This window comes from Lacerta agilis, chromosome 14 (genome assembly GCF_009819535.1).
Source record: "Lacerta agilis isolate rLacAgi1 chromosome 14, rLacAgi1.pri, whole genome shotgun sequence".
Lineage (NCBI taxonomy): Eukaryota > Metazoa > Chordata > Lepidosauria > Squamata > Lacertidae > Lacerta > Lacerta agilis.
In genome coordinates, this window is record NC_046325.1 from 19,772,478 (window position 1) to 19,797,183 (window position 24,706).

Below are 24,706 nucleotides of genomic sequence, written 5' to 3' on the forward strand. Positions count from 1 at the left end.
CAAAGATGGATCTTACTGAATTCAAGGGAAGATATTCTCAAATAAGTGTGTATAGGTTTGAATCCCCTGCAGGTGTACTTAGGCTGCTGTTCTAGGACTGATCACTCCAATGATACAATAAATAGAAAGGGGGGGGGGAGTTCTTACACAAGTTCTTCAGGAAATTCTGGTAGGGCTTCTTTAGTGAAGGTTGAAGGAATAGAGGAGAAGGAGTATGAGAAGCAATGCCACTAAAATAAATTCATTTCCTTCTCTGGGGCATTGCATTTTTTTAAAAAATGTGTTTATTTAAGCAAGAACATATACTTCAATAACACACAAGAAGAAAGAAACAAACAAAGAAAAACAATAGTATAGAAAGGAAGTGAATGGACCCTGTATTGGAATGGAATGGACTTGTATTTTGGGTTCAGATTTGAGTTAATGGATGGTAAAATTACCAGGGTATAATATCACCTAAACATTATCTTAAAAATAGATAATTGAACCTTTGTGAAAATTAATTTCATAGGCATCTCATATAATGGGGTCAATATAATAAAATAGATTATTATAGAAAATCCTGTTTAATTGCTGTGTTTTTAATATTTTTTGAAAATTGTTTTTATTCTTGTAGGTAAAAGAAGAGAGTATGGACTGGGTAGCAATCGGTAGCATCCATATAGATTTGAAAATTGCAAATGTAGTTGTTTTTAGGAAGGGACTCCTCTGCGGTTTTGTAGATTGGACTTATTCTTCCAAGTGTTTCCCCCCCCAACTGTGCAGAATTAGATAACAGTGAAAAGTGTATAAGGCTTAATAAAGGTAAAGGGACCCATGACCGTTAGGTCCAGGCGTGGACGACTCTGGGATTCCGGTGCTCATCTTGCTTTATTGGCCGAGGGAGCCACACAGGGAATACAGCTTGTGGGTCATGTGGCCAGCATGACTAAGCCACTTCTGGCGAACCAGAGCAGCGCATGAAAACACTGTTTACCTTCCCGCCGGAGTGGTACCTATTTATCTACTTGTACTTTGAAGTGCATTCAAACGGCTAGGTGGGCAGAAGCTGGGACCGAGCAACGGGAGCTCACCACATAGTGGGGATTCAAACCACCGACAGTCTGATTGTCAAGCTCTAGGCTCTGTGATTTAGACCACAGCGCCACCCGCATCCCTATAAGGCTTAATAGGTACACACAAATTTTCTACTGTATATGCAGTAAGAAGCACACATATACTCCCTTTTGATTTGCAAAGACCTACTTCCTTCCTTCCTTCCTTCCTTCCTTCCTTCCTTCCTTCCTTTCATTTTACTTCCTTATTAGCTGCTCCCTGTTGTTCAGCTGAGGCCTGAACACAATAATATAACATTTTGGGAAAAAGATGCAACCCAGCAGTCCAGCACCAGAGGCTAAGATAGAGAAGATCTCCACAGCAACCATGTATTTCCCCTTGGTGCTCAGGTACGATGGAATAAAGGATAGCCAAACACTGCAAAACAACAACATGCTGAAACTGATGAACTTGGCTTCATTGAAGCTGTCAGGTAATTTCCTGGCAAGGAAAGCAACAATGAAACTAATAATTGCCAGGAAGCCCATATAGCTCAGAACAACATAAAACATCAACACAGACCCCTCATTGCATTCTAGTATAATGTCTTTAGCCACTGAGTAATTGTCTACATCTGGAAATGGGGGAAAGGTTGCTAGCCACACAATACAGATCCCTGCCTGGACAAAGGAACAGGAAAGGACAATGGTGTTGGCCAGTCCCTTCCCCACCCATCTCCTGATTCTGGATCCTGGTTTGGTGGCCATGAAAGCCAGAACCACAGTGATGGTTTTTGCCAATACACAAGAAACAGCCACTGAGAAGATGATGCCAAAAGCGGTTTGTCGGAGGAGACAGGTCAGCTTCTCTGGTTGGCCAATGAAGAGCAGTGCACAAAGGAAGCAGAGAAGTAGAGAAATGAGGAGAGAGTAGGTGAGGTTCCTGTTGTTTGCAATGACTATGGGAGTGTCATGGTGCTTCACAAATGTACCCAGCACCAGAGTTGTGATCAGAGAAAATGAAAGCGAAAAGCAGACTAAACTGATGCCCAAAGGTTCTTCATAAGACAAGAAGCTTATATCCTTGGGAATACATGCATCTCGGTTCTTGCTTGGATAGTCTTTGTCTGAGCATTTATCACAGTCACTCATATCTGGAAAAAAGAGAGATACAGTCCCCAGTTCATACACATTCCATCACAATATAAGGATCTCTTCAAGACAGAACAAACATTCTGTGTTCTCTGATTTTTAGTGGTGGCGGTGGTGGCCTAATTAGTGTAGAGCTACATGGGGCTGAAGCAGAATCTTGTGGGGTTCTCAAAAGTTGGAGCATAACTTGGGAATTCAAAATACCACTTGGTTATGATGATTTAGTTTTGCATGGTAAGTAAAATATGTGTAAAAATGCCTGAAGTCATTAAAAGTGAATTACAATTACTTGTAGTTATATTATATATCAATATTATAATTTTTATTATTATTTAGCATCACCTGATGCTAAATAACATCAGAAGGTAATTATGTACCAATTACGTACTTTTCAATCAAATGTAGACTTAGCAAGCTAAATCGCAAAGATAATAGCAGATTCCTCACATCCAAATAGTTATTTTTACAGAAGAAATTCAAAAAAAGTAAGTCTGATTGTGTAAGATGGCATGCCCTAATATTCTGTGGCAGATATGATCAGAAAGGCATGCAAAAATCATCCCATATTTGTGAAAGAGCAATGGCATCTCATGAGGCAGATTTTTAGGCAAAATTGACCCTGTCCTGAAAGATGGTCAATTTGGAAAGATCTCAAGGGAAAGGATGAGGTATTGACTGAATATGTATGGTTATTAAATATATATGGTGCATGCAGACGGCTATTGTTTGGGTGTGGAATTAAATCACATATGTGCAAATTCAAGTTCTGCCACTAAAGTGGATTTGGAGCTCTTGTCCAAGAAGCTGCCACCTGAAAAAGCACAGACGTTTTACAACAAGGAAAGTGATTGGGGAGTACACTGGAAAGCTTGAGATTACATTCTCTTGATGCAACCTTTTCTAACATTCACACAAACTAAGCAGAATGAGTACACAATAAACAGCTGCTTTTGTCTAGCGCATTCAGCTTTTTCTTGAAGAAACTCCTTGTAAACATTGTGCACACAAATCAGGATGAAGGCTCCATGAAGAGATTGGATGGAAGTGATTTGAGGTGTGCTTGGTCCCTTTGGAAGCAAGTGGACAAGTTAGCTTAATCTGTCCCTTTCCTGTTAAAGGGAATTCAGTGGAAATGCTGCATCTGGATCCAAATTTCTCTTAAGGTAGAGAAAAGAGAAATTTCTCTTAAGGTAGGCTTCCTGTTCCAGTCTGCCTTAATGAAGGCAGTTCCCATAACAAGGGGAGATTGTTGGCGAAGAAAAAACAAGGATGATGGAGGGTAATTATCCTTTTAAGTCCCCCCCCCGAACTGGGGGGGTCACTTGTAGGTCACCTCGTACTTGGCTCTCGCTCCAGCATGGAATGCGGATCATGGGGGCACTGAGTGCAAAAGCAGTTCACCTGTTGAACACCCTCCTATTCCACCAGTAACAAGCAGAGGTTTTCCTGTTAATTCCACCTTAATTAGATTAAAGTATAGGTGCATGGTAGAAGAGATGAGATCACAAACTGCAGAACAGAACCATCTGCAAAGTCATTAAGGTTTAAACTCGAGAGAATACTTCATTCAGTTTGTGTGGGGGGAAATTGCTCATTTATTTTCAGTTGGATGAAAAGAGCCTGTGAACTTGCCAAGGAATAATTAAGATTCATTAATGAGTCATCTGCAGTTTGACAGACCACTCTTCTTCCGAGGTTGAGAGCAAAAATGGTGAGAACATGTTATTTACTGAGACAGAGTGAATTTTGCAGCTGCTGTCAAAGTTGCAAAACAACAAAACATGGGACAGAGTGAGGGAGAAAGTTCTGGAACAACAATGGGATATCAGCTGCACCCAAGGCATGACGGATAAAAGCAACAACCGGGAGAAATAAAGAGATAACATCTTGCAAGGACAGTAAGTAACACAACAGATAAGAAGAACAAGGATATAGTTTGAGTTCCTCGCTTGTAACTTTATAAATCACTTAATGTGTTGACATGAATAGAAGTTATTAATATTGCAGTTGTTGTATAAGCAATTATTATTATGACTGGAATGTAATCGAGATTCGTAAGGTTTTGGAACACAGAAATAAAGATAATCAGTCTATCAATTCTAACATGTGGGGGGCTACCTAAATTATGTAATTCAGTGTTTGAATGATTGTTATTAGTAATTGTATTGCAAATTGGTATTGTTATAATGAGGCCATTATTGGATTGTAACTGAAAACTAATAAAAATTATTATCAGAAAAAAATATTATTAAATTCCTCTTAATGTAAATATCTCTTACCTTCCTGGATTGAAATCTTTCCCTCTGGGCATGGGATGCAATCATAGCAGCAAAACGGTTCTCCTTCCTTCACTTTCTTCATTGATCCTGCATGACACCTCTTACTACAGAGAGAAAGAGGCTGAGCCTAATCCGTAAATGAAGCAGAAACATGTTATTCATGAGAATAATGAGTTTGGAATCAGTCAGGTTCAGTTCTGCATAGAGTGCATTTTTATGTGTGTTAAGACAATGAATACATAGCAGACATCATACATAATTTTAGAGGTCACACAACATTACATTGCATTTGGGAAGAAAGTGATAAACACACAAATCCTGGACATTTATTTACAACCAGTAAAAAATGAGTTCTTTTCGTATGTTTTTTCTGATTCTCAAGTGTACTTTCTCTTAGACATCCAGGCATATAATAATCGCTCAGTTAGGAATGAATCTCTTTTGAATTATCTAACAACGTGACTCCACCTGGTTAAACCATTTGTGCCATGTTATGGTATCTTCATGAAGGGTGAATTCTTGGTCTGGAGGAGCCTCAGGATCCATCCACCCAACTTTTACCCTATGAAAGGACTGGTTGGAGGAAATAATCCAGTTGATAATGTCCAGACTAGATATTACCTCCCCGTTCTGATTGAAGGACACTGTGTCTCCAGCACTGTTGTTAAATGAGACACCTCTCAGAAAATGATGGAGCTAGATTGAAAAGAGAGAAAGAAATCATTTAGAAAAGGGTGGATCTGAATGTTTCAAAGAGAGATCTAGTGCAGAGAGGGGAGTCCTGCTGCCTGCAACATACATGTAGCCGATTTGGGGTTCATGGATGGCCCGCAATGTCCCCCTTTCTCCACTCTCCATTAGCATTGCATGTAGGCTTAGGTGTGTGTCTTTTGGAATCCTATTGGTATTAATATAGGGAAGGTATGTAGGTTCAGCCAAAAATGGTGCAGTATCAGTATGGATTGGCTTCAGGTAGAGACTGAATGCTTCTCAACTTTACCTCCCAAAGTACATTCGTATCAAAAGCATGCCCCATTTAGTCTCGAAAAGAGCCTCATATTGCAGCCAATGAATGAGATAATAACTGTGAATTGGGCTGATATTGAGAAAAGAAATGAATGGGTGTATGCGTGAATAGGTAAATAATCTAGGATTAAATAAATGTCCTTCTGTTCTTCTCTGCATGGAGAGTGTATGTATGTGGAATAAAATGGTGAGAGGGTACTGGACCATCAGTGTACCTCAACAGTTTTATACCTGAAAAGTTTTGCAGTACAGTCGAACCTCTACCTGCCACCGTCTCTTCTTACGGTCATTCCAAGTTGCGATTGTGTCAAACCCGGAAATATCCGGTGGGTTTGCCTCTGTTCGCACATGCACAGGAGCGGCAATCAACGTTCGTACATGTGCACAATGGAGCCTCTCTCAGCGATCCATTTCGACCTCCGGACATACCTAAAGAACGGATTATGGTCGCAAATAGAGGTTGCACTGTACAATAACCAAAGGAAAATTCATCTTTCAAAGATTGCAGACAGGGATACTACACAGATCACCAGGGAAGGCAGGGAGGAGGAAAAATATGTTACGGAACCTAAACACCCAATATATACTCGCCTGCCACTTAAGAATTTCTTGCCCCTTACCTGCCAAAACTGCTGCTTCTGAAGCTTCTTTCTCCCTACACTCACCATTTGTGAGTGTTTGGTTATTGCTAAGGACATGGCATGTAAAGCATGGGTCATGGCAAATACTGCATTGTAGATGCTGTAGCTTTTCCTTGGAATTAGGACAGAAATTGGGACTCTGTGAGTAAAAATCTTCTCCAAAAAGTAATTTGAAGCCTTTTTACTGGGCATCCTAGGCCAAGAAATTCCAAAATGTGATAGAACTTTATTTGTGTATGCTACAACAGCAGCTAGAATTTTGATAGCTAAAAACTGGAAGACAGAAGTAATTCCAACGATTGAAGAATGGCAGATAAAAATGATGGACTATATGGAGCTCGCAGAGATGACCGGGAAACTTCGTGACCAGAGGGACGATGTGGTGGAAGAAGCATGGAAGAAATTTAAACTGTATTAAAAAAATTATTGTATGACTGATAATTAGATATAATTTGGAAGAAAAGTTTGACTGTAGATGTAGAGTTAGGTTAAGTGTTTGAGATAGATGAAATATGAGTTAAGATAACTGTTAAGATTAATAAGTAGGTATTTTTATAATAAATCAGGTTTTGCAAGATGTTTAGCAATTACTAAAGATGGTAGACAAGGAATGCAGGAAGAGGAGATAGGAGGAAGTCAACATACAATGTGAAGGACAGTTGTTAGTGACAAAGTAAGATTTTTTGTTTTTATTGTAGGTTTGTCTCTTATTGTAGGTATGTTTTTATTTCAGGTTTGTTTTTTAATTAATTGTATTGTTGTGTTTATGTTTGATTGTGTTGTAGTTGTTTTTATTTTATAAAAACCAATAAATATATTAAAAAAGTAGATGCAGTAGCTTTCACCTTGCACAGTCATTTCAAAGAGAGATGCAGGAAGGTTCTCTAAATTCTCCATTCCTGTGCAGATATCCCCCATCACATCATCCAGAATGTGATGTAGAAATACACAGCCAAACGCATGTTGCCAGAAATTCCAGATGAAATCATCACCTTGTGCATTGAAAGGGTTTCTGTACTGAACATATTGATGAAATCCAGGTGGTTTATTGGAATGAATTCTGAAGGATATGCCACCACTGAATATTTCTGAATCCCAAGGGCACCACGGTATAAGACCACTTTAGTTTAAGAACGGACGTCTGGAATGAATTCAGTTCGTAGACCAAGGTACCGCTGTAGTCTCATGCAACGTAATGATTTCTTGAGCCTTACCTGCCAAAACTGCTGCTTCTGAAGCTTCTCTCTTCTTCCATCCACCATTCCTGGGTATCTGAGTCTTTGTAAGAACATGGCATGCAATGCATGGGCAACAGCGTGGACAGCATTGTAAATGCTGTAGCTTAGACCATGCAGTGTCATTTCAAAAAGAGATGCAGGAAGGTTCTCCACTCTCTCTTTCCCAGTACAGATATCCCCCATCACATCATCCAGAATGCGATGTGGGAATACACAGCCAAAGGCTTGTTGCCAGAAATCCCAGATGAAATCATCACCTTCTGCATTGATAGGGTTCCTGTCCTCAACATACTGATGAAATCCTGGTAGATTATTGAAATGAATTCTGAAGGATATGGCACCATTGAATATTTCTGCATCCCAATCCCGTTGAAAGGCCAAGGAAATGAACTGAAATTGGGCTGTAAATATCCACACTTTACCTTTTACATTTGTTTTCATGCTCCCAAACATTGGTAGATATGGAAACCATCTCAAAAATACAGTGGTGGAAGCTTCTCCATAGATCACCACAACATTGGCTTTGCTACCCATCACTCTATCATGTATTTCTGCCCCCTGTTGCATCAGGGTCTGTCCTTCAGTGAAAAAACTAAATTTGGGGATTCTTTCTAGAAAGGCAAAACAAATACCTCTGTTTGAAAAGAGTGGGAGCACATTTTGTACAAATCTTTCTCCATTGTCATTGTCAACCACAGCGACCCCAATCCATGTCCACTTGAAATGGAGAAGCAAACTAAGAATTCCTGCAACCTGGTGGCCTTCTTGGGGGGCCATTTGGTAGAAGGGAAGTCCTGGAGTTTTATCATTCATCACTGGAGTTGGGCCATATATGAGCTAAAGAGAGTTGTGTTGGAGAGAGAGAGAGAGAGAGAGAGAGAGAGAGAGAGAGAGAGATCACCCTCCATTTATATAGCAGTGTTATGCATGGTGAAATGCAGTTGACATGTGCATTTGAACATCCATATAAATAGTGCATCTTTTGCATCAGGAAACATTTTATCTCTCAACTGTACTACCTGAGTCAGCAATGATGAAACTGAAGACATATCAGAGTCAGTTCTGATCAATCCTAAATTACAGAGCAATTGGGATATACAGACTATTTCCATTCACATAAGGATCTCAATCTGCATCAGCAAACTCCCAATTTATTTGTAAAGCTAATCACAGCATTTTTAATTGACTGATGGGTATAGCATCTAATTCTCCTTCATTCAAAACCAACTTAATTAGTTTTTGAACTTTATGGTTTTGCTTCAATGAAAATCAGGATCTGTTTTATAAAGTCATTCTCCAACTTATGCCTACAGATGAGCAGCTAATAACAGGGCCTGTGATTCAGCAGAGGATGCTGTCTATTTTCAAATCCATAGCCTCCCACAAAAATGTAGTGCTCCAATTCATTTCTAATCTATGAAAATCATGTTCCAGTTATAAGTTTCTTTGTTTTTCAGGTGTGAATGAACTGCTCTCAGTGAGCATAATACATGTAAAGGAAAGAAAGAAAAAGAATAATTGATCAGATTATTCCCAGTTGAACTCATTTCTGTTTCTAAACAGCATAATACAAGCTGGAAGAAAAAAAAGTATGACTGCATTACAGAATTTTCATATTCTACTCAGAAACAGGCATAGGTGTCCTACCTGTGGAATCTTATAAATATCCACGATAGTAGCCACATGAAGGGAGATCTGGGATTCGAGACCCCCAATGACAGCTGTCACATTGTTCTGAATATTACATATATAGTTGGGGAGAAATTTCTCCAGTGTAGATAAAAGTAGCATTGTGGCATGATATGTCTTAATTACATTGACATAGCTGTCATAGATGTGGAAGCCCAAGGTGATGTTTGGTAAGATCTGAGGGTTTTCATTGATCTCCTTGATTGCAAATGCCAAGGTCAAGATTTGCTGGTAACCCTTAGGCACCACGCTGGAACAATAATTGCATTCATGATCAGAAAATATTCCACAGTTCCAACAATAGTTATTAATTAATGAAATTTATATCCTACCCTTCTTCCCAATTGACCCCAGCAGAGGAAACACATAGGTAATAAAGCAACTAAAAAGATATAAATGCAATTCCAATAGATATACCCACAGAGAAGCTCCCACTGATTTTGTTCAAGTTTTCTGCTTTGTACATACATACAGAACTGTAAGGCTGCAATAGGATGCATGGTTACCTTGGAATAAGCTGCCCACACCCCAAAAAACCACGTCCCCTGCAGTGGGGTTTTCTTTCTCTTCTGCTTTTTGCTTAATGAGCATGATACTCTGTATCTAATTACAGTATGCTGTACATTATGAGTGAGATTCCTTTTCAAAGAAACTTTGTCCTGATGCACAGAATAAAGGAACTATTTGAAGCACATAACTATGCATTTAATTCAGTACATTACTTACTACAGTACAGTGTTTACCACCAATCATTTTGAAAAGACCTTTAACTGAAACGAATAAGGAGAAGGGATTCAAAATAAGCAGGATAGCAACTGAGGATGGTGCCAGTCATAAGACACAAGAGTTCTGCTTTATAGCTTAAGTAACATAAATACATTTATCAGGCAGCACAACCTTCTGCTTGGCCCACAGAAGTAGATTATTACTGGCTAATGGGAGGAAATTGACTGACTAGATAGAAAGTAAGGTAGCTTTATAATTTTGCAGGGAAGCCTCATGTGTGAGGAGCAAAATAAAAAATGGTACAGCAGTTAGAGCATTGGACTAGACGGGGAAGGGCCAGTTTCAAATCCGTCCTCAGACTTCAAACCATGGGGTGATCAGTCTCTCAAAGGCCACATTCAAAGCATACATTTATAGCACAAAGAATTATGGAAGCTGCTGTTTGTTAAGGTTAGTGTGAGCAATTTCACAGTCAATACCTCTTATAAGGCAATAATTAAACTTGTAACTCTTAGTGGAATGAGGTCTCCTATCTACTGTGAAAATGAATGGTGCCAGAATAGAAACACGAAAGGAGGCACAAGATGAGTAAAAAACAAAGAGGAATGTGGTGCAATAGAGAAAGTAGGGAGAAAGAACCAAAAGGAAGAGAACAAAATTGTATGCTTAAACAATAATATCACTTAAAAAAACACAAAAATTTAGACTCAAAACAAGTTCTTACACAAGCTCTTCAGGCAATACAGATGGGGGTTCTTCAGTGAAAGTTGCTGAACTGAAAAGAAAGGCACCATGAGAAGGTATGCTACCAATAATGAAATCTCCAGGCTGATGATACATGTGAAGTGGGCGTTGTGGATACTGAACCCTGCATTTAACAGCATGAGACTCCCATGCCATGTGAGGAAACAAAGCCAGCAGCAAGACCACTAAAACTACCATCCTCAATGCCTGGGGCAAATCTTCAATCTAAACACAGATTCCTTTGCAGTTTGCTACAGTACAGTCATTAGAGTCTCTCTGATGAGAGCTTCTTGCCTTAATGACAGCTAACTCTGTTCACAGCCTAGAGCTTCAGCGTCAATTGTGCAATAATCAGAGATCACAACAGATGGTTGTTCTTGGTTCACTGTCTCTAAATGGTGGGGGACATATTTGTAAAATTCTTCAATGCCTTTGCTTTTTGTTTTGCTCATGGCCACTGAAATTCCACAGTGGGCTGGATGAGCATGAAAATTAGTACCTTTCAGAATTTATAAATCAGGAAATCACCTGTTCAGATCTGGGGATTTTCCCTGGGAATTACTATAGGAAACATGTTTGTCACGTAAGAGTGGAAATCTTGCTTCTCTACACAGTTAAATGGATAGGGACAATTGTAATTGGGATGACCGACAGGATGAAACATAATGAATGTTTTGCATGATCTTAGCCAAAAAGCTGTGAAGGAAACCCTGAATACTTGGCATTGACTGGTTGACACCAGGAATAATGTTGTTCCACAAGTAGAGCAAAAAATCAACATTTTTCATTATAACGTTGGTCTTCTTGATAAAATGCTATTCACAATATTAATGTATAGAAAGAAAAGTTGCCATAGTTGTGCTTCCATGCCAAAATAACTCAGAGTTTCTCAAGAGAACCTTTTTCTGCTGTCACAAATCCCATTGGAATGCAATTAAAACATGAGATTATTATTATTATTAGAAGAAGAAGTTGGAGCAATGGTATTACATTCTATTCCTGCTGTCCACCTGACGGAAAGTTACCGAAATGAAATACAATGTTTAAAAAGACAAATAAAGCTTACCCTTACAGAGATATACATCTCATGTGATATACATCTCATGTGTCAAAAGCCTATATAATGAAGGTGCCAGGTGCATCCCTGTGGGAATGAAGTTCCCCAAGTTACTTGAAATCAATTGGAGGCAAGATGAACTATTCACTAAGATGGCTCCTTGAAGTGATATTTTCTCCCTGAATGGAATGCTGATATTTACATTGTGGTCTTGAAGCAGTTTCTAAGAACTCAAGAGATGCTGCTGTGATGCATAGTGCACAGTGGCTAAATTATCCCAATCTACATACAGCCATAGATGCCATGCCAAATGAAACTGGTAAAAGGCATTTGTACGCACCAGGGTTATTTGGCCTTCCCATGATTACGACCTATCCAGGAGTATCCTTCTGTATGCAGGAACCAACTATGCAGAGAATATCTGTCTTCTGTAGATTCAAATTCCATTTATTCGCCCTCATGCAGTTCGCCACTGCCTCGCGACAGTGGCCCTGACAATACTGAGCTGGATGACCCAATAAGGCAACTGTGTATGCTCCAGATGCAGCCCATTGATCATGTATCAAAGCCTGTAAGGAGTTACATACAACCACTCCCTTATTTCTAAGTCCCATGAAAAATTCTGGTGGGGCTTCTTTAGTGAAGGTTGTTGGAATGGAGACGAAGACACATGAGAAGCAAGGTCACTAAAATAGATTAACTTCCTTCTCTGGAGAATTGTGTTTTTTAAATGTGTTTATTTAAAGAAGAACATATGCTTCAATAACACACAAGAAGAAAGAAACAAAGAAAAGCAATAGTACTGAAAGGAAATGAATGGACACTTGCATTTTGGGGACATATTGGACTTAATGGATGCTAAAATTACCAGGGTGTTTTTCATATTTTTTGAAAATGGTTTTTATTCTTGTAGGTAAAAGAAGAGAGTTGGGACTGGGTAAGAATCAGTTGCATCCAAATAGATTTGAAAATTGCAAATGTAGTTGTTTTTAGGATGCGGCTTCTCTGCGTTTCGTAGATTGGATTCATTCTTCCAAGTGATTTTTCCTCAACTGTGCATAATTAGACAACAGTGAAATGTGCATAAGGTTTAATAGGCATGCACTAATATTCTACTATATATGCAGCAAGGGCGGGAGATCCCAAGGTGGCAGGAGTTTCATTTTAAGAACGTGGAGCACTGAGGTACCCCGAGGACATCTCTCATAACATCATTTTGGGGATTCATTTGATTTGCAAAGACCTGATTCCTTCCTTCCATCCTTCCTTCCTTCCATTTTACTTCCTTATTAGTTGCTCCTTGTTGTTCAGCTGAGGCCTGAACACAATAATATAACATTTGGGGAAAAAGATGCAACCCATAAGTCCAGCACCAGAGGCTAAGATAGAGAAGATCTCCACAGCAACCATGTATTTCCCCTTGGTGCTCAGGTACGATGGAATAAAGGATAGCCAAACACTGCAAAACACCAACATACTGAAACTGATGAACTTGGCTTCATTGAAACTGTCAGGTAATTTCCTGGCAAGGAAAGCAACAATGAAACTAATAATTGCCAGGAAGCCCATATAGCTCAACACAACGTAAAACATCACTACAGACCCCTCATTACATTCTAGTATAAGTTCTTTTGCCACTGAGTAACTGTCTACATCAGGAAATGGGGGAGAGGTTGCTAGCCACACAATACAGATCCCTATCTGGACAAAGGAAAAGGAAAGGACAATGGTGTTGGCCAATCCCTTCCCCACCCATCTCCTCATCCTGGATCCAGGTTTGGTGGCCATGAAAGCCAGAACCACAGTGATGGTTTTTGCCAATACACAAGAAACAGCCACTGAGAAGATGATGCCAAAAGCAGTTTGTCGGAGGAGACATGTCACCTTCTCTGGTTGGCCAATGAAGAGCAGTGCACAAAGGAAGCAGAGCAGGAGAGAAATGAGGAGAGAGTAGGTGAGGTTCCTGTTGTTTGCAATGACTATGGGAGTGTCATGGTTCTTCATAAATGTACCCAGCACCAGAGCTGTCATCAGAGAAAATGAAAGCGAAAAGCAGACTAAACTGATGCCCAAAGGTTCTTCATAAGACAAGAAGCTTATATCCTTGGGAATACATGCATCCCGATTCTTGCTTGGATAGTCTTTGTCTGAGCATTTATCACAGTCACTCATATCTGGAAAAAAGAAAGACACAGTCCCCAGTTCATACACATTCCATCACAATATAAGGATCTCTTGAAGACAGAACATACATTCTGTGTTCTTTGATCTTATGTGCTGGTGGTGGCCTAACTGGTGTAGAGCTACATGGGGCTAGAGCAGAATCTTGTGCTCTAAGGGCATCCATATGGTATTATATAGTATGTTGTATTTCAAATATGAGGAGTGCTCAAAAGTTGTAAAATGACATGGGAATTCAAAACACCATTTGGTTAAGTTGATTTAGTTTTGCATTGTAAGTAAAATATGTGTAAAGATGCAGGACGTCATTAAAAGTGTCTGCCTATTACTTGTAGTTATATTATATATTAATATTATAGTTTTTTTATTATTTAGCATCACCTGACATTTTCACAAGGTAAAATCAAACTTCTTTGGCTTTATAAAACATCACAAAGCTCAACATGGAGAAATGGAGCAAATTAAAATTGTCCTTATTAGGGAGAATAGCAACAGTGAAAATGATGGTGCTCCCTAAACTTCTATTCTTATTCCAGACAATTCCTATATTGGGGGGGGGGAAGGCAAGCTGAAAGAATGGCAGAAGGAAATTGCGAGATATATTTGGCAAGGTCAGAGACCGAGAATCAAACATCTAAATATGATTGACATCAAAACAAGAGGAGGACTGGCCTTGCCGGATATAATCCTGTATTATGATGCCGCCTGCCTTACCTGGTTAGCGGAATGGTGCCGACTAGAAGACCTGGAAGTGTTAGACCTAGAAGGTTTCAAACCTGAGATTTGGATGGCATGCATATCTAAACTACGACAAACATAAGATTCACAAAGATTTCTCAAACCATATTATAAGAGGCTCCATAATGAAAGTTTGGCTCAAACACAAACACCTATTGGAACAACGTATGCCATGGTGGAACTCCCCATTAGAGGCCCAAGAGAGAAGATGTGGGGCCCGAATGACCAAATGGCCAACTTACCTAGACCTGCTGGAAAGAAGAGACAAAAAACTAGAATTAAAATCATACGAAAATTTAAAGAATACAGTAAAGGATTGGTTTACCTACTACCAACTATTCGAGAGATACAAAGTTGATAGTAAGATAGGATTTGAAAAAGAACCTTCTAAATTTCATCTGGAAGTGGTAAACTCTAAGGCAAAAACTCTCTCAAAAGCATATAGGATATTGTTGGACTGGGCGGTCATGGAGGAGCAAGTTAAAACCTCAATGACACACTGGGCCCAAGATGTAGGTCAGAATATTATGCTAACTAGATGGGAAAACTTATGGAAGGAGAACTGGAGCTTCACAGCCTGTAATTCAATCAGGGAAAACATGATTAAAATGTTTTATAGGTGGCATATCACTCCGTACAAACTTTCCAAGATGTACAGGAATGCAAGTAAAAACTGCTGGCGATGTGAAGAAGTAGGGAACTGGTATCATCTATGGTGGGAATGCAAAAAGATAGAGTCATTCTGGAGTGAGATCCATTTAGAAATTGAAATAATATGTAACATCAAATTTAAAAAATCACCGGAAGCCTACCTTATAGGCATAACAGCGCCTGAAATCCCAAAGAGGGTACGAAGTTTCTTTTTATATGCTTCAACAGCGGCTAAAGTTTTAATTGGTACTAAGTGGAAAAGCGCGACTGTGCCAAGTAAAAAGGATTGGATCAATAAAACGCTAGAATATATAGAACTGGCGTATTTAACAGAGAAAATTAAAGACAACCCGAAAGAAAAATTTATAAAAGAGTGGAACGATTTTATACAATATCTAAAGAAAAGGTACAACACCAATACAGTGGTAATTATGGAATAGCCCCTGCCGTATTACAAAGCGGGTGAAAAAAAAAAAAAGGAAAAGGAAAAGGAAATAGAAACAAAAGACACTTGGGCTTAGTCATAAAAATACATATATTGAAAGCTTATGCAATATTAATTTAATGAAGAGATAAAATGGGAAGCCCTAGGAAGGAGTTACGAATAATTTTAGCCTTACTGAAGTATTCAGGAGGCTAGAATAAGATATTATTTTTAGAGAATTTACTTAATTAAAATCATTCAGATTAAAATTACATGTAATTGTATTATGTATTTGTATGTATTTGTATACGTGTATGTGTATGTATGTATATGTAAGTTTGTAATTTGTTTATTAAAATAAAAAAAAATATTTACTTTTCAATCGAATGTAGACTTAGCAAGCTAAATCACAAAGATAATAGCAGATTTGAATTCCTCACATCAAAAACATATTTTACAGAAGAAATTCACAAAAATTAAGTCTGGTTGTGTTAGATGACATGCCCTAATATTCTGTGGCAGATATGATCAGAAAGGCATGCAAAAATCATCCCATATTTGTGAAAGAGCAATGGTATATGGTGAGGCAGATACTAAGGCAAAATTGACCCTGTCCTGAATGATGGTCGATTTGGAGAGATCTCAAGGGAAAGGATGAGGTATTGACTGAATATGTATGGTTACTAAATATATGTGGTGCATGCAGACTGCTATTGTTTGGGTGTGGAATTAAATCACATATGTGCAAATTCAAGTTCTGCCACTAAAGTGGATTTGCTGCTCTTGTCCAAGAAGCTGCCACCTGAAAAAGCACAGACTTTTTACAACAAGGAAAGTGTTTGGGGAGTACACTGGAAAGCTTGAGATTACATTCTCTTGATGCAACCTTTTCTAACATTCACACAAACTAAGCAGAATGAGTACACAATAAACAGCTGCTTTTGTCTAGCACATTCAGCTTTTTCTTGAAGAAACTCCTTGTAAACATTGTGCACACAAATCAGGATGAAGGCTCCATGAAGAGATTGGATGGAAGTGATCTGAGGTGCACTTGGTCCACTTGAAAGCAAGTGGACAAGTTAGTCATGGCTTAATTTCTCCCTTTCCTGTTAAAGGGAATTCAGTGGAAATGCTGCATCTGGATCCAAATTTCTCTTAAGTTAGAGAAAAGAGAAATTTCTCTTAAGGTAGGCTTCCTGTTCCAGTCTGCCTTAATGAAGGCAGTTCCCATAACAATGGGAGATTGTTGGCGAAGGAAAAAGTAGGATGATTGAGGGTAATTATCCTTGTAAATCCCCCCCCCCCCGATGGGGGCCCCCTTACTCGTAGTTCATCTTGTACCAGGTGGAATGCGGATCAGGGAGGCACTGAGTTCAATAGCACTTCACCTCCTATACCACCCTCCTATACCACCAGTAACAAGCAGAGGATTTCCTGTTAATTCCACCTTAATTAGGATTAAAGTATAGGTGCATGGTAGAAGAGATGAGATCACAAACTGCAGAACAGAACCTTCTGCAAAGTCATTAAGGTTTAAACTCGAGAGAATACTTCATTCGGCGTGTGTGGGGAGGGGAGCCTACAGTTTCTTTATATTATGTTTCCTTCAATACATTTATGATTCAGCAACCCTCCTTTGGATGTTAGTTCAAATATATTCGAACAAGTGAGAAAGGAAGGAAATTGGGTTATAGATATGGAATATGACATCAAACGAAACTGTTTGTGTAATAAAAAATGAAAAAGGGAGGGAAGAGCAATTTTGAAAAGGTTTACAATGGAAACTTAGAGCTGACTCTTCCCCTTTATTATTTACGGAGTGAACTGAATAACGGACTCAGAATTTAATTTAATTGGAAGAAAAATTACTCATTTATCTTCAGTTGAAGGAAAGGAGCAAAGGATTCTGTGAACTTGCCAAGGAACAATTAAGGTTCATTAATGAGTCATCAGCAGTTTGACTGACCACTCTTCTTCTCAGACTGAGAGGAGAAATGGTGTGAAGAGCTTATTTTTGGGACAGTGTGACTTTTGCAGCTGCTATCAAAGTTGCAAAACAACGAAACATGGGACAGAGTGAGGGAGAAATTTCTGGAACAACAATGGGATATCAGCTGCACCCAAGGCATGACAGATAAAAGCAACAACCGGGAGAAATAAAGATATTGATAGGAATATTGATATTTATTATTATGGCCATTGGCCCATCATACAACAACTTCTCAAGACAACATATAAATACACTTAAAACTTCCAGCTTTAAAACATCCAAAGACTTGGGAAGATGCAGTACAGTACAATACAGTGAATTTGCGAGATAAAACATTCCCTCTGTGGTGTAGTGGTTAAGAGTGGTAGACTCGTTATCTGGGGAACCGGGTGCGTGTCTCTGCTCCTCCACATGCAGCTGCTGGGTGACCTTGGACTAGTCACTCTTCTTTGAAGTCTCTCAGCCCCACTCACCTCACAGAGTGTTTGTTGTGGGGGAGGAAGGAAAAGGAGAATGTTAGCCGCTTTGAGACTCCTTCGGGTAGTGAAAAGCGGGATATCAAATCCAAACTCTTCTTCTTCTTCTCTGTTCAGAAATATGTACAGGACATCATTATGGTATCACATAATTGCATCGTGGATCATAATTTAAAAGGGTTATCCGAGCCGCACGGAAGTCTGTTTTTCTTCTTTAGGGATAGGGCGCTGATCAGAAATCTAGCAACTGAAAGTGATCTTAAAGAGTCTTCATCATTCAGCAGGTATCTCAGCTTGGTTTCGTTCGAATCCTCTGCAATTCCCTTTAGATACGGAGCAAGAAACTTATTCCTGGCCGATGAGTAAAAAGCACATCCGTGGATTATGTGCTGCAATGATTCTGGTGCTCCGCAATTACAGTCACATAAGAGCGATATCTGTCCATTGGAAATTCTGTTTCTCAACATATTGGATGGGAAGGTATTGAATATCTATGAGCTGCGGAGGTTAGGGAGTTCAAGTAACCTGAGAGTTTGGAAAGGGGTAATAAACCAAGGTTTAGAGATGAACATGTACCATTACCCAGCACCATTTTCTGCTGCAAATCCATCTCCTCTAGTTTACGAATTACTGTTCTTTTAGCTGGAACTATATCCTGCTCAAGTAATTTGGAAGGGGAAATTCCCATCGCTATAATTTTCAGTTGTAATGTTTTTACCCATGGGCTCTGGAAATCGTCTCTCCACATACATTGTATCAAAAACAGGTTTGAGAGATTGTGCCATAGTGATAACCAGTGGCAGAGTATGTGCTCCCACAGGGCGTTTTCTAAGGATAAGGTGTTAAGTTCCAGGCGCATCGCTGTGTTACTTACACAGTTGGGTAATTTCAATAACCTTCTTAAAAATTGATTTTAGATAACTTCTAGGTGAGATAGGTTGACGGAAGTCCCCCAGATTGATATTGCGTAAGCAACTGTTGGAATCACCTTGGCCTTGAACACTTTCAATGCCGATGGGATATGAAGAGCCCCATCGGTGAAAAAGAATCATAAAATCGCCAAGGAGATAGCTTTGGCTCTGTTTGTAACATGAGCTACATGGGCCTTCCAGCTAAGGTTGTGTTGCAACCAAACTCCCAAGTAATGAAATCTGTAGACTTGTTCAATAGCCCTCCCATCAATTCTCCAGTTATGGAGTTTCCGACTCTTTGAGAAAATTAGAATCTTAGATTTTACGTAGTTAATTGTGAGAGTTTGCCTCGCAGTATAAACCAAAGATTTTTAAAGCCCTCCTGAGACCTACTCTAGAAAAAGATAGGATGACTGCATCATCCGCATATAGTAATAGAGGGCAGCGGTAAAGTGCTAGACGAGGTGCATGAATCCTTTCTTGGGCCTTGATTAGTGGAGTCCTCATATCACTTATGAACAAATTAAACAGGGCTGGAGCCAGTAAACAACCCTGTCGGACTCCTCTGTTAATGGGAATTAGCTTGGTGAGGTCTCCCTCCGGGGTTAATCTCACCCTGGCTGCTGAGTTCTCATGGAGTTTGATTATTAACCATAGGAGTCTTCTGTCGATGCCCCAGCAGGCCAGTTTTTCCCATAGAATTCTCCTGGGGATACTATCGAATGCTGCCTTTAGATCAATAAATGTCACACAGAGTTGGCCACCCTTTAGGGTGGAATATTTCCGGGCAAGGTGCTGTAAAATTAGAATGTGGTTGGGTGTTGAATGCTTTGGATGGAATCCAGCTTGCTCGGGCCCAATCAATTTTTTCTCTTCGGCCCATTGGGTGAGTCTGCTCAACAAGAGTCGGGCATATAGTTTCCCCACTATTGAGAGCAGGCTGATATTTCTATAATTTCCTGGGTCATCTGGTGAACCCTTTTGTGAATTGGAATGATAATAGCATCCTTCCATACTTCAGGAATCTTTCCTGAATTGTTAACAGCATCAAAGATGATCGCCAAGACTTTGGCCCACCACTCTGCATGATGTTTTATAGCTTCTGCTGGGATCAGGTCCAGCCCAGGCGCTTTTCCTGTTTTAAGTTTAACGATCAGGTCGTAGATCTCTTCCGGATCGGTAGGGGGCCATAGGGAAAACTGATCTTGAGGTTCATCTCTTGTGTTGGCGTTAGGGTCAGTTGTGGCAAAGTAATTTTTTAGGTAAGTTTCCCAAACCGGGAACATCTTGCAAGGACATGAAGTAACACCACAGACAAGAAGAACAAGGATATAGTTTGAGTTCCTCACTTGTAACTTTATAAATCATTTAATGTGTTGACATGAATATAAGTTATTAATATTGCAGTTGTTGTATAAGCGATTATTATTATGACTGGAATGTAATCGAGATTCGTAATGTTTTGGAACACAGAAATAAAGATAATCAGTCTATCAATTCTAACATGTGAGGGGCTACCTAAATTATGTAATTCAGTATTTAAAGGATTGGTATTAGTAATTGTATTATAAATTGGAATTGTTACAATGAAGCCATTATTGGACTATAATTGAAAACTAATAAAAAATATTATTAGAAAAAATATTATCAAATATTATCAAAAAAATATTATCAAAATATTATCAAATTTCTCTTAAGGTAAGTATCTTTTACCTTCCTGGTTTGAAATCTTTCCCTCTGGGCACGGGATGCAATCATAGCAGCAAAACGGTTCTCCTTCCTTCACTTTCTTCCTTGAGCCTGTGTGACAATTCTCAGTACAGACTGAAAGAGGGCGAACCTAATCAGTAAATGAAGGAGAAACATGATATTCATGAGAATAATGATTTTGGAATCAGTCTGGTTCAGTTCTGCATAGAGTGCATTTTTGTGTGTGTTAAGACAATGAATACATAGCAGACATCATACAAAATTTTAGAGGTCACACAACATTACATTGCATTTGGGAAGAAAGTGATAAACACACACATCCTGGACATTTATTTACATCTAGTAAAAAAATGAGTTCTTTTTGTATGCTTTTTCTGATTCTCAAGTGTACTTTCTCTTAGACATCAAGGCATATAACTGCTCAGTTAGGAATGAATCTCTTTTGAATTATCTAACAACGTGACTCCACCTGGTTAAACCATTTGTGCCATGTTATGGCATCTTCATGAAGGGTGAAGGCTTGGTCTGGAGGAGCCTCGGGATCCATCCACCCAACTTTTACCCTATGAAAGGACTGGTTGGAGGAAATAATCCAGTTGATAATGTCCAGACTAGATATTACCTCCCCGTTCTGATTGAAGGACACCATGTCTCCGGCACTGTTGTTAAATGAGACACCTTTCAGAAAATGATGGAGCTAGATTTGAAAGAGAAAATTCAAGCATTTAGAAAATGGTGAATGTGAATGTTTCAAAGAGAGATCTACTGTAGAGAGGGGAGCCCTGCTGCCTGCAACCTATTGGTATTAATATGATGGAGGGGTATGGGTTCAATAAAAAATGGTGCAGGATCAGTGCGGATTGGTTTCAGGTAGAGAGAGAATGCTTCTCAACTTTACCTCCCAAAGTGAATTTCCATCAAAAGCTCTGCATGCCCCATTTAGTATTGAAAAGAGCCTCATATTGCAGCCAATGAATGAGATAGTAACTGTGAATTGGGGTGATAGAAAAGAAATCAATGTGTTTATGTGTGAATAGGTAAATAATCAAGGATCAAATAAATGTCTTTCTGTCTTCTGTGTAAGAAGAGTGTATTTATGTGGAATAAAGTGGTGAGAGTGTACTGGACCTTCAGCATACCTCAACAGTTTCATACCTGAACATTTTTGAAGTACAGGAACTGAAGGAAGATTCATCCTTCAAAGATTGCAGGCAAGGATGCTACACATATCACCAGGGAAGGCAGGGAGGAGGAAATATTTGTTAGGGAATAACACTATACATAAAATATAAATGTGTGTAAGATAACTATGAAAAAGTGTGGTCTGAAATAAAAAGAAATTTAGAAATATGGAGTAGATTGAATCTTTCTCTGCTAGGAAGAATTGCGGCGATAAAAATGAATGTGCTACCAAAAATGCTCTTTCTCTTCCAGACAGTCCCAGTAATGGTTAAGGATCATTGCCTCAAAAGATGGCAAAAGGGTATTTCCAAATTTGTCTGGGAGGGCAAAAAGGCAAGGATTAAACATAAGATACTTACAGATACAAAAGAAATACATGGCTTCGCCCTCCCAGACCTTAAAATGTATTATGAGGTTGTGTGTTTGGTATGGATTAGGGACTAGATAAAACAAGAAAAGGAAGAAGCTCTAGATTTGGAAGGTCACGATAACAGATATGGATGGCATGCATACCTTTGGTATGGGAAAGTGAAGGTACATATAGGATTGTACAATCACATAATTAGGAGATCATTAATGAGAGTGTGGGAAAGGTACAAAGATTTAATAGAAGAAAAAAAAAAAACTTGGCGGCTATCACCAGTTGAGGCTTCACTGCTTGGCAAAAAGGAAAAGTGGCTTACACTTACTGAGAGATCAAGAAGGCAAATGGAAACTAAAAGAGTATGAGGAGATAAAAGGGTATGTTCAGTGCTGGCTACACTGCAGGCAATTAAAAATGAAATGTACAAGGAAGACAATAGAAAAGAGTTTAGTTACACAATCTCTAGATTCCAAAAAGAGGTTGTGTTAGAGGACCTGAAATTACTGAAGAAAGCTTACAGTATCTTGTTAGAATGGGAAATGAAGGATGAAGAGGTTAAATCAGTAATGATTAAATGGGCACAAGATTTTGGGCATAACATACAATTTGAGGACTGGGGAAAGCTATGGAAAGTAAAATTGAAATTTACAGATTGTTCTTTGTTGAAGGAAAATTATTTGAAAATGATGTATAGATGGTATATTACACCAATCAAAATGGTAAAAATGTACAAAACTGGGTCAAATACATGTTGGAAATGTATGGAAAGGGACCTTTTATCACATGTGCTGGGAATGTACAGAAGTAAAAAAAAAATTGGGAAATGATTTGTAATGAATTAAAAAAAATGTTTAAAATGATTTTTGTTTAAAAGCCAGAAGCATTTTTACTAGGAATTTTAGGCCAAGATCTAACATAGAAAACAAACAATCTATTTATGTATGCTACAACTGGGGCAAGAGTTTTGCTAGCACAAGGATGGAAAAAGAAGAAATACCAACGAAAGAACAATGGCAAGAAAAATTGATGAACTATGCAGAACTGGCAAAACTAACATATAAATTACGTGAAATGGAAAATCGGGACATTAAGGAAGAATGGGAACTTTTTACAAACTATTTGAAAAGACAAAAAAGAGACTCAGACTCACTGGCAGGTTTTGAATAAACATACACAATCTTTATTACTAGAACATGAATATGAACAATGGAAAAATGATATGTACAACTGTGTAACATACAGAAACAATATGATTAAATAAATCAGCTAAGGGAGCCGAGGGAAGTCCAGGAGGGTGGGAGGGTGGTAGAAGGAGGGGGAAGTGAAGGGGGGAAGGGGGAAAATGTAATTGGTTGTATTGCAGATAAATTGTATGGAGCTAAATTACTTTCAATAAAAAAAGTTATTAAAAAAAAACACTGAAGGAAGATGCATCTTTCAAAGATTGCAGGCAGAGATGCTACACAGATCACCAGGGAAGGCAGGGAGGAGAAAATATAACATGAACACTATATAGTCACATGTCACTTAAGGATTTCTTGCCCCTTACCTGCCAAAACTGCTGCTTCTGAAGCTTCTTTCTCCCTCCATTCACCATTTGTGAGTGTTTGGGTATTGCTAAGGACATGGCATGTAAAGCATGGGCCATTGCATATACTGCATTGTAGATGCTGTAACTTTGACCTTGCACAGTCATTTCAAAGAGAGATGCAGGAAGGTTCTCAACCTTCTCCATTCCAGTGCAAATATCCCCCATCACATCTCTCAGAACACGATGTGGAAATACACAGCCAAAGGCTTGTTGCCAGAAATCCCAGATGAAATCCTCACCTTCTGCATTGAAAGGGTTTCTGTCCTCAACATACTGATGAAATCCTGGTAGATTATTGGAGTGAATTATGAAGATTATGGCACCATTGAATATTTCTGCATCCCAATCCCGTTGAAAGGCCAAGGAAATGAACTGAAATTGGGCTGTCGATATCCATACTTTACCTTTCACATATTTTTTCATGTTCCCAAGCATTGATAGATATGGAAGCCACCTCAAAATCAAAGTGCTAGAAGCTTCTGCATAGGCCACCACAACATTGGCTTTGCTAACCAACACTCTGTCATGTATTTTTGCCCCCTGTTCCATCAGGGTCAGTCCTTCAGTGAGAAAATTAAATTTGGGGATTCTTTCCAGAAAGGCAAAACAAATACCTCTGTTTGAAAAGATTGGGAGCACATTTTGTACAAATCTTTCTCCATTGTCATTGTCAACCACAGCAACACCAACCCACGTCCACCTGAAATGCAGAAGCAAAGAAAGAATTCCTGCAAACTGGTGGCCTTCTTGGGGGGCCATCTGGTAGAAGGGGAGTCCTGGGATTTTATCATTCATCACTGGAGCTGGGCCATATATGAGCTAAAGAGAGTTGTGTCGGAAAGAGAGAGAGAGAGAGAGATCACCCTCCATTTATATAGCAGTGTTATGCATGGTGAAATGCA

At 39.0% G+C, this 24,706-nt stretch overlaps 2 protein-coding genes across 2 annotated transcripts; both read right to left on the reverse strand.

The window, feature by feature from the left end:
* Positions 1–1,292: 1,292 nt before the first annotated feature.
* On the reverse strand, positions 1,293–4,580 carry LOC117059419 (vomeronasal type-2 receptor 26-like). The gene is made up of 2 exons (XM_033171155.1): positions 4,466–4,580; positions 1,293–2,188 (listed from the first exon to the last, which is right to left on the reverse strand). Exons 1-2 carry the CDS (start codon positions 4,545–4,547, stop codon positions 1,293–1,295), a joined length of 978 nt encoding a protein of 325 aa, XP_033027046.1. The 5' UTR covers positions 4,548–4,580.
* An 8,284-nt stretch (positions 4,581–12,864) lies between these two features.
* Positions 12,865–13,760, reverse strand: LOC117059416 (vomeronasal type-2 receptor 26-like). Its single transcript, XM_033171153.1, has one exon. It carries the CDS (start codon positions 13,756–13,758, stop codon positions 12,865–12,867), a length of 894 nt encoding a protein of 297 aa, XP_033027044.1. The 5' UTR covers positions 13,759–13,760.
* Positions 13,761–24,706: the final 10,946 nt, after the last annotated feature.

Coding starts and splice junctions, on each gene's coding strand:
- LOC117059419 (XM_033171155.1), bottom strand. CDS start 4,547: ATGAAGAAAGTGAAGGAAGGAGAACCGTTTTGCTGCTATGATTGCATC. Junction 2,189..4,465: donor AAAGATTTCAATCCAGGAAG/GTAAGAGATATT, acceptor TCTTTTTTCCAG/ATATGAGTGACTGTGATAAA.
- LOC117059416 (XM_033171153.1), bottom strand. CDS start 13,758: ATGAGTGACTGTGATAAATGCTCAGACAAAGACTATCCAAGCAAGAAT.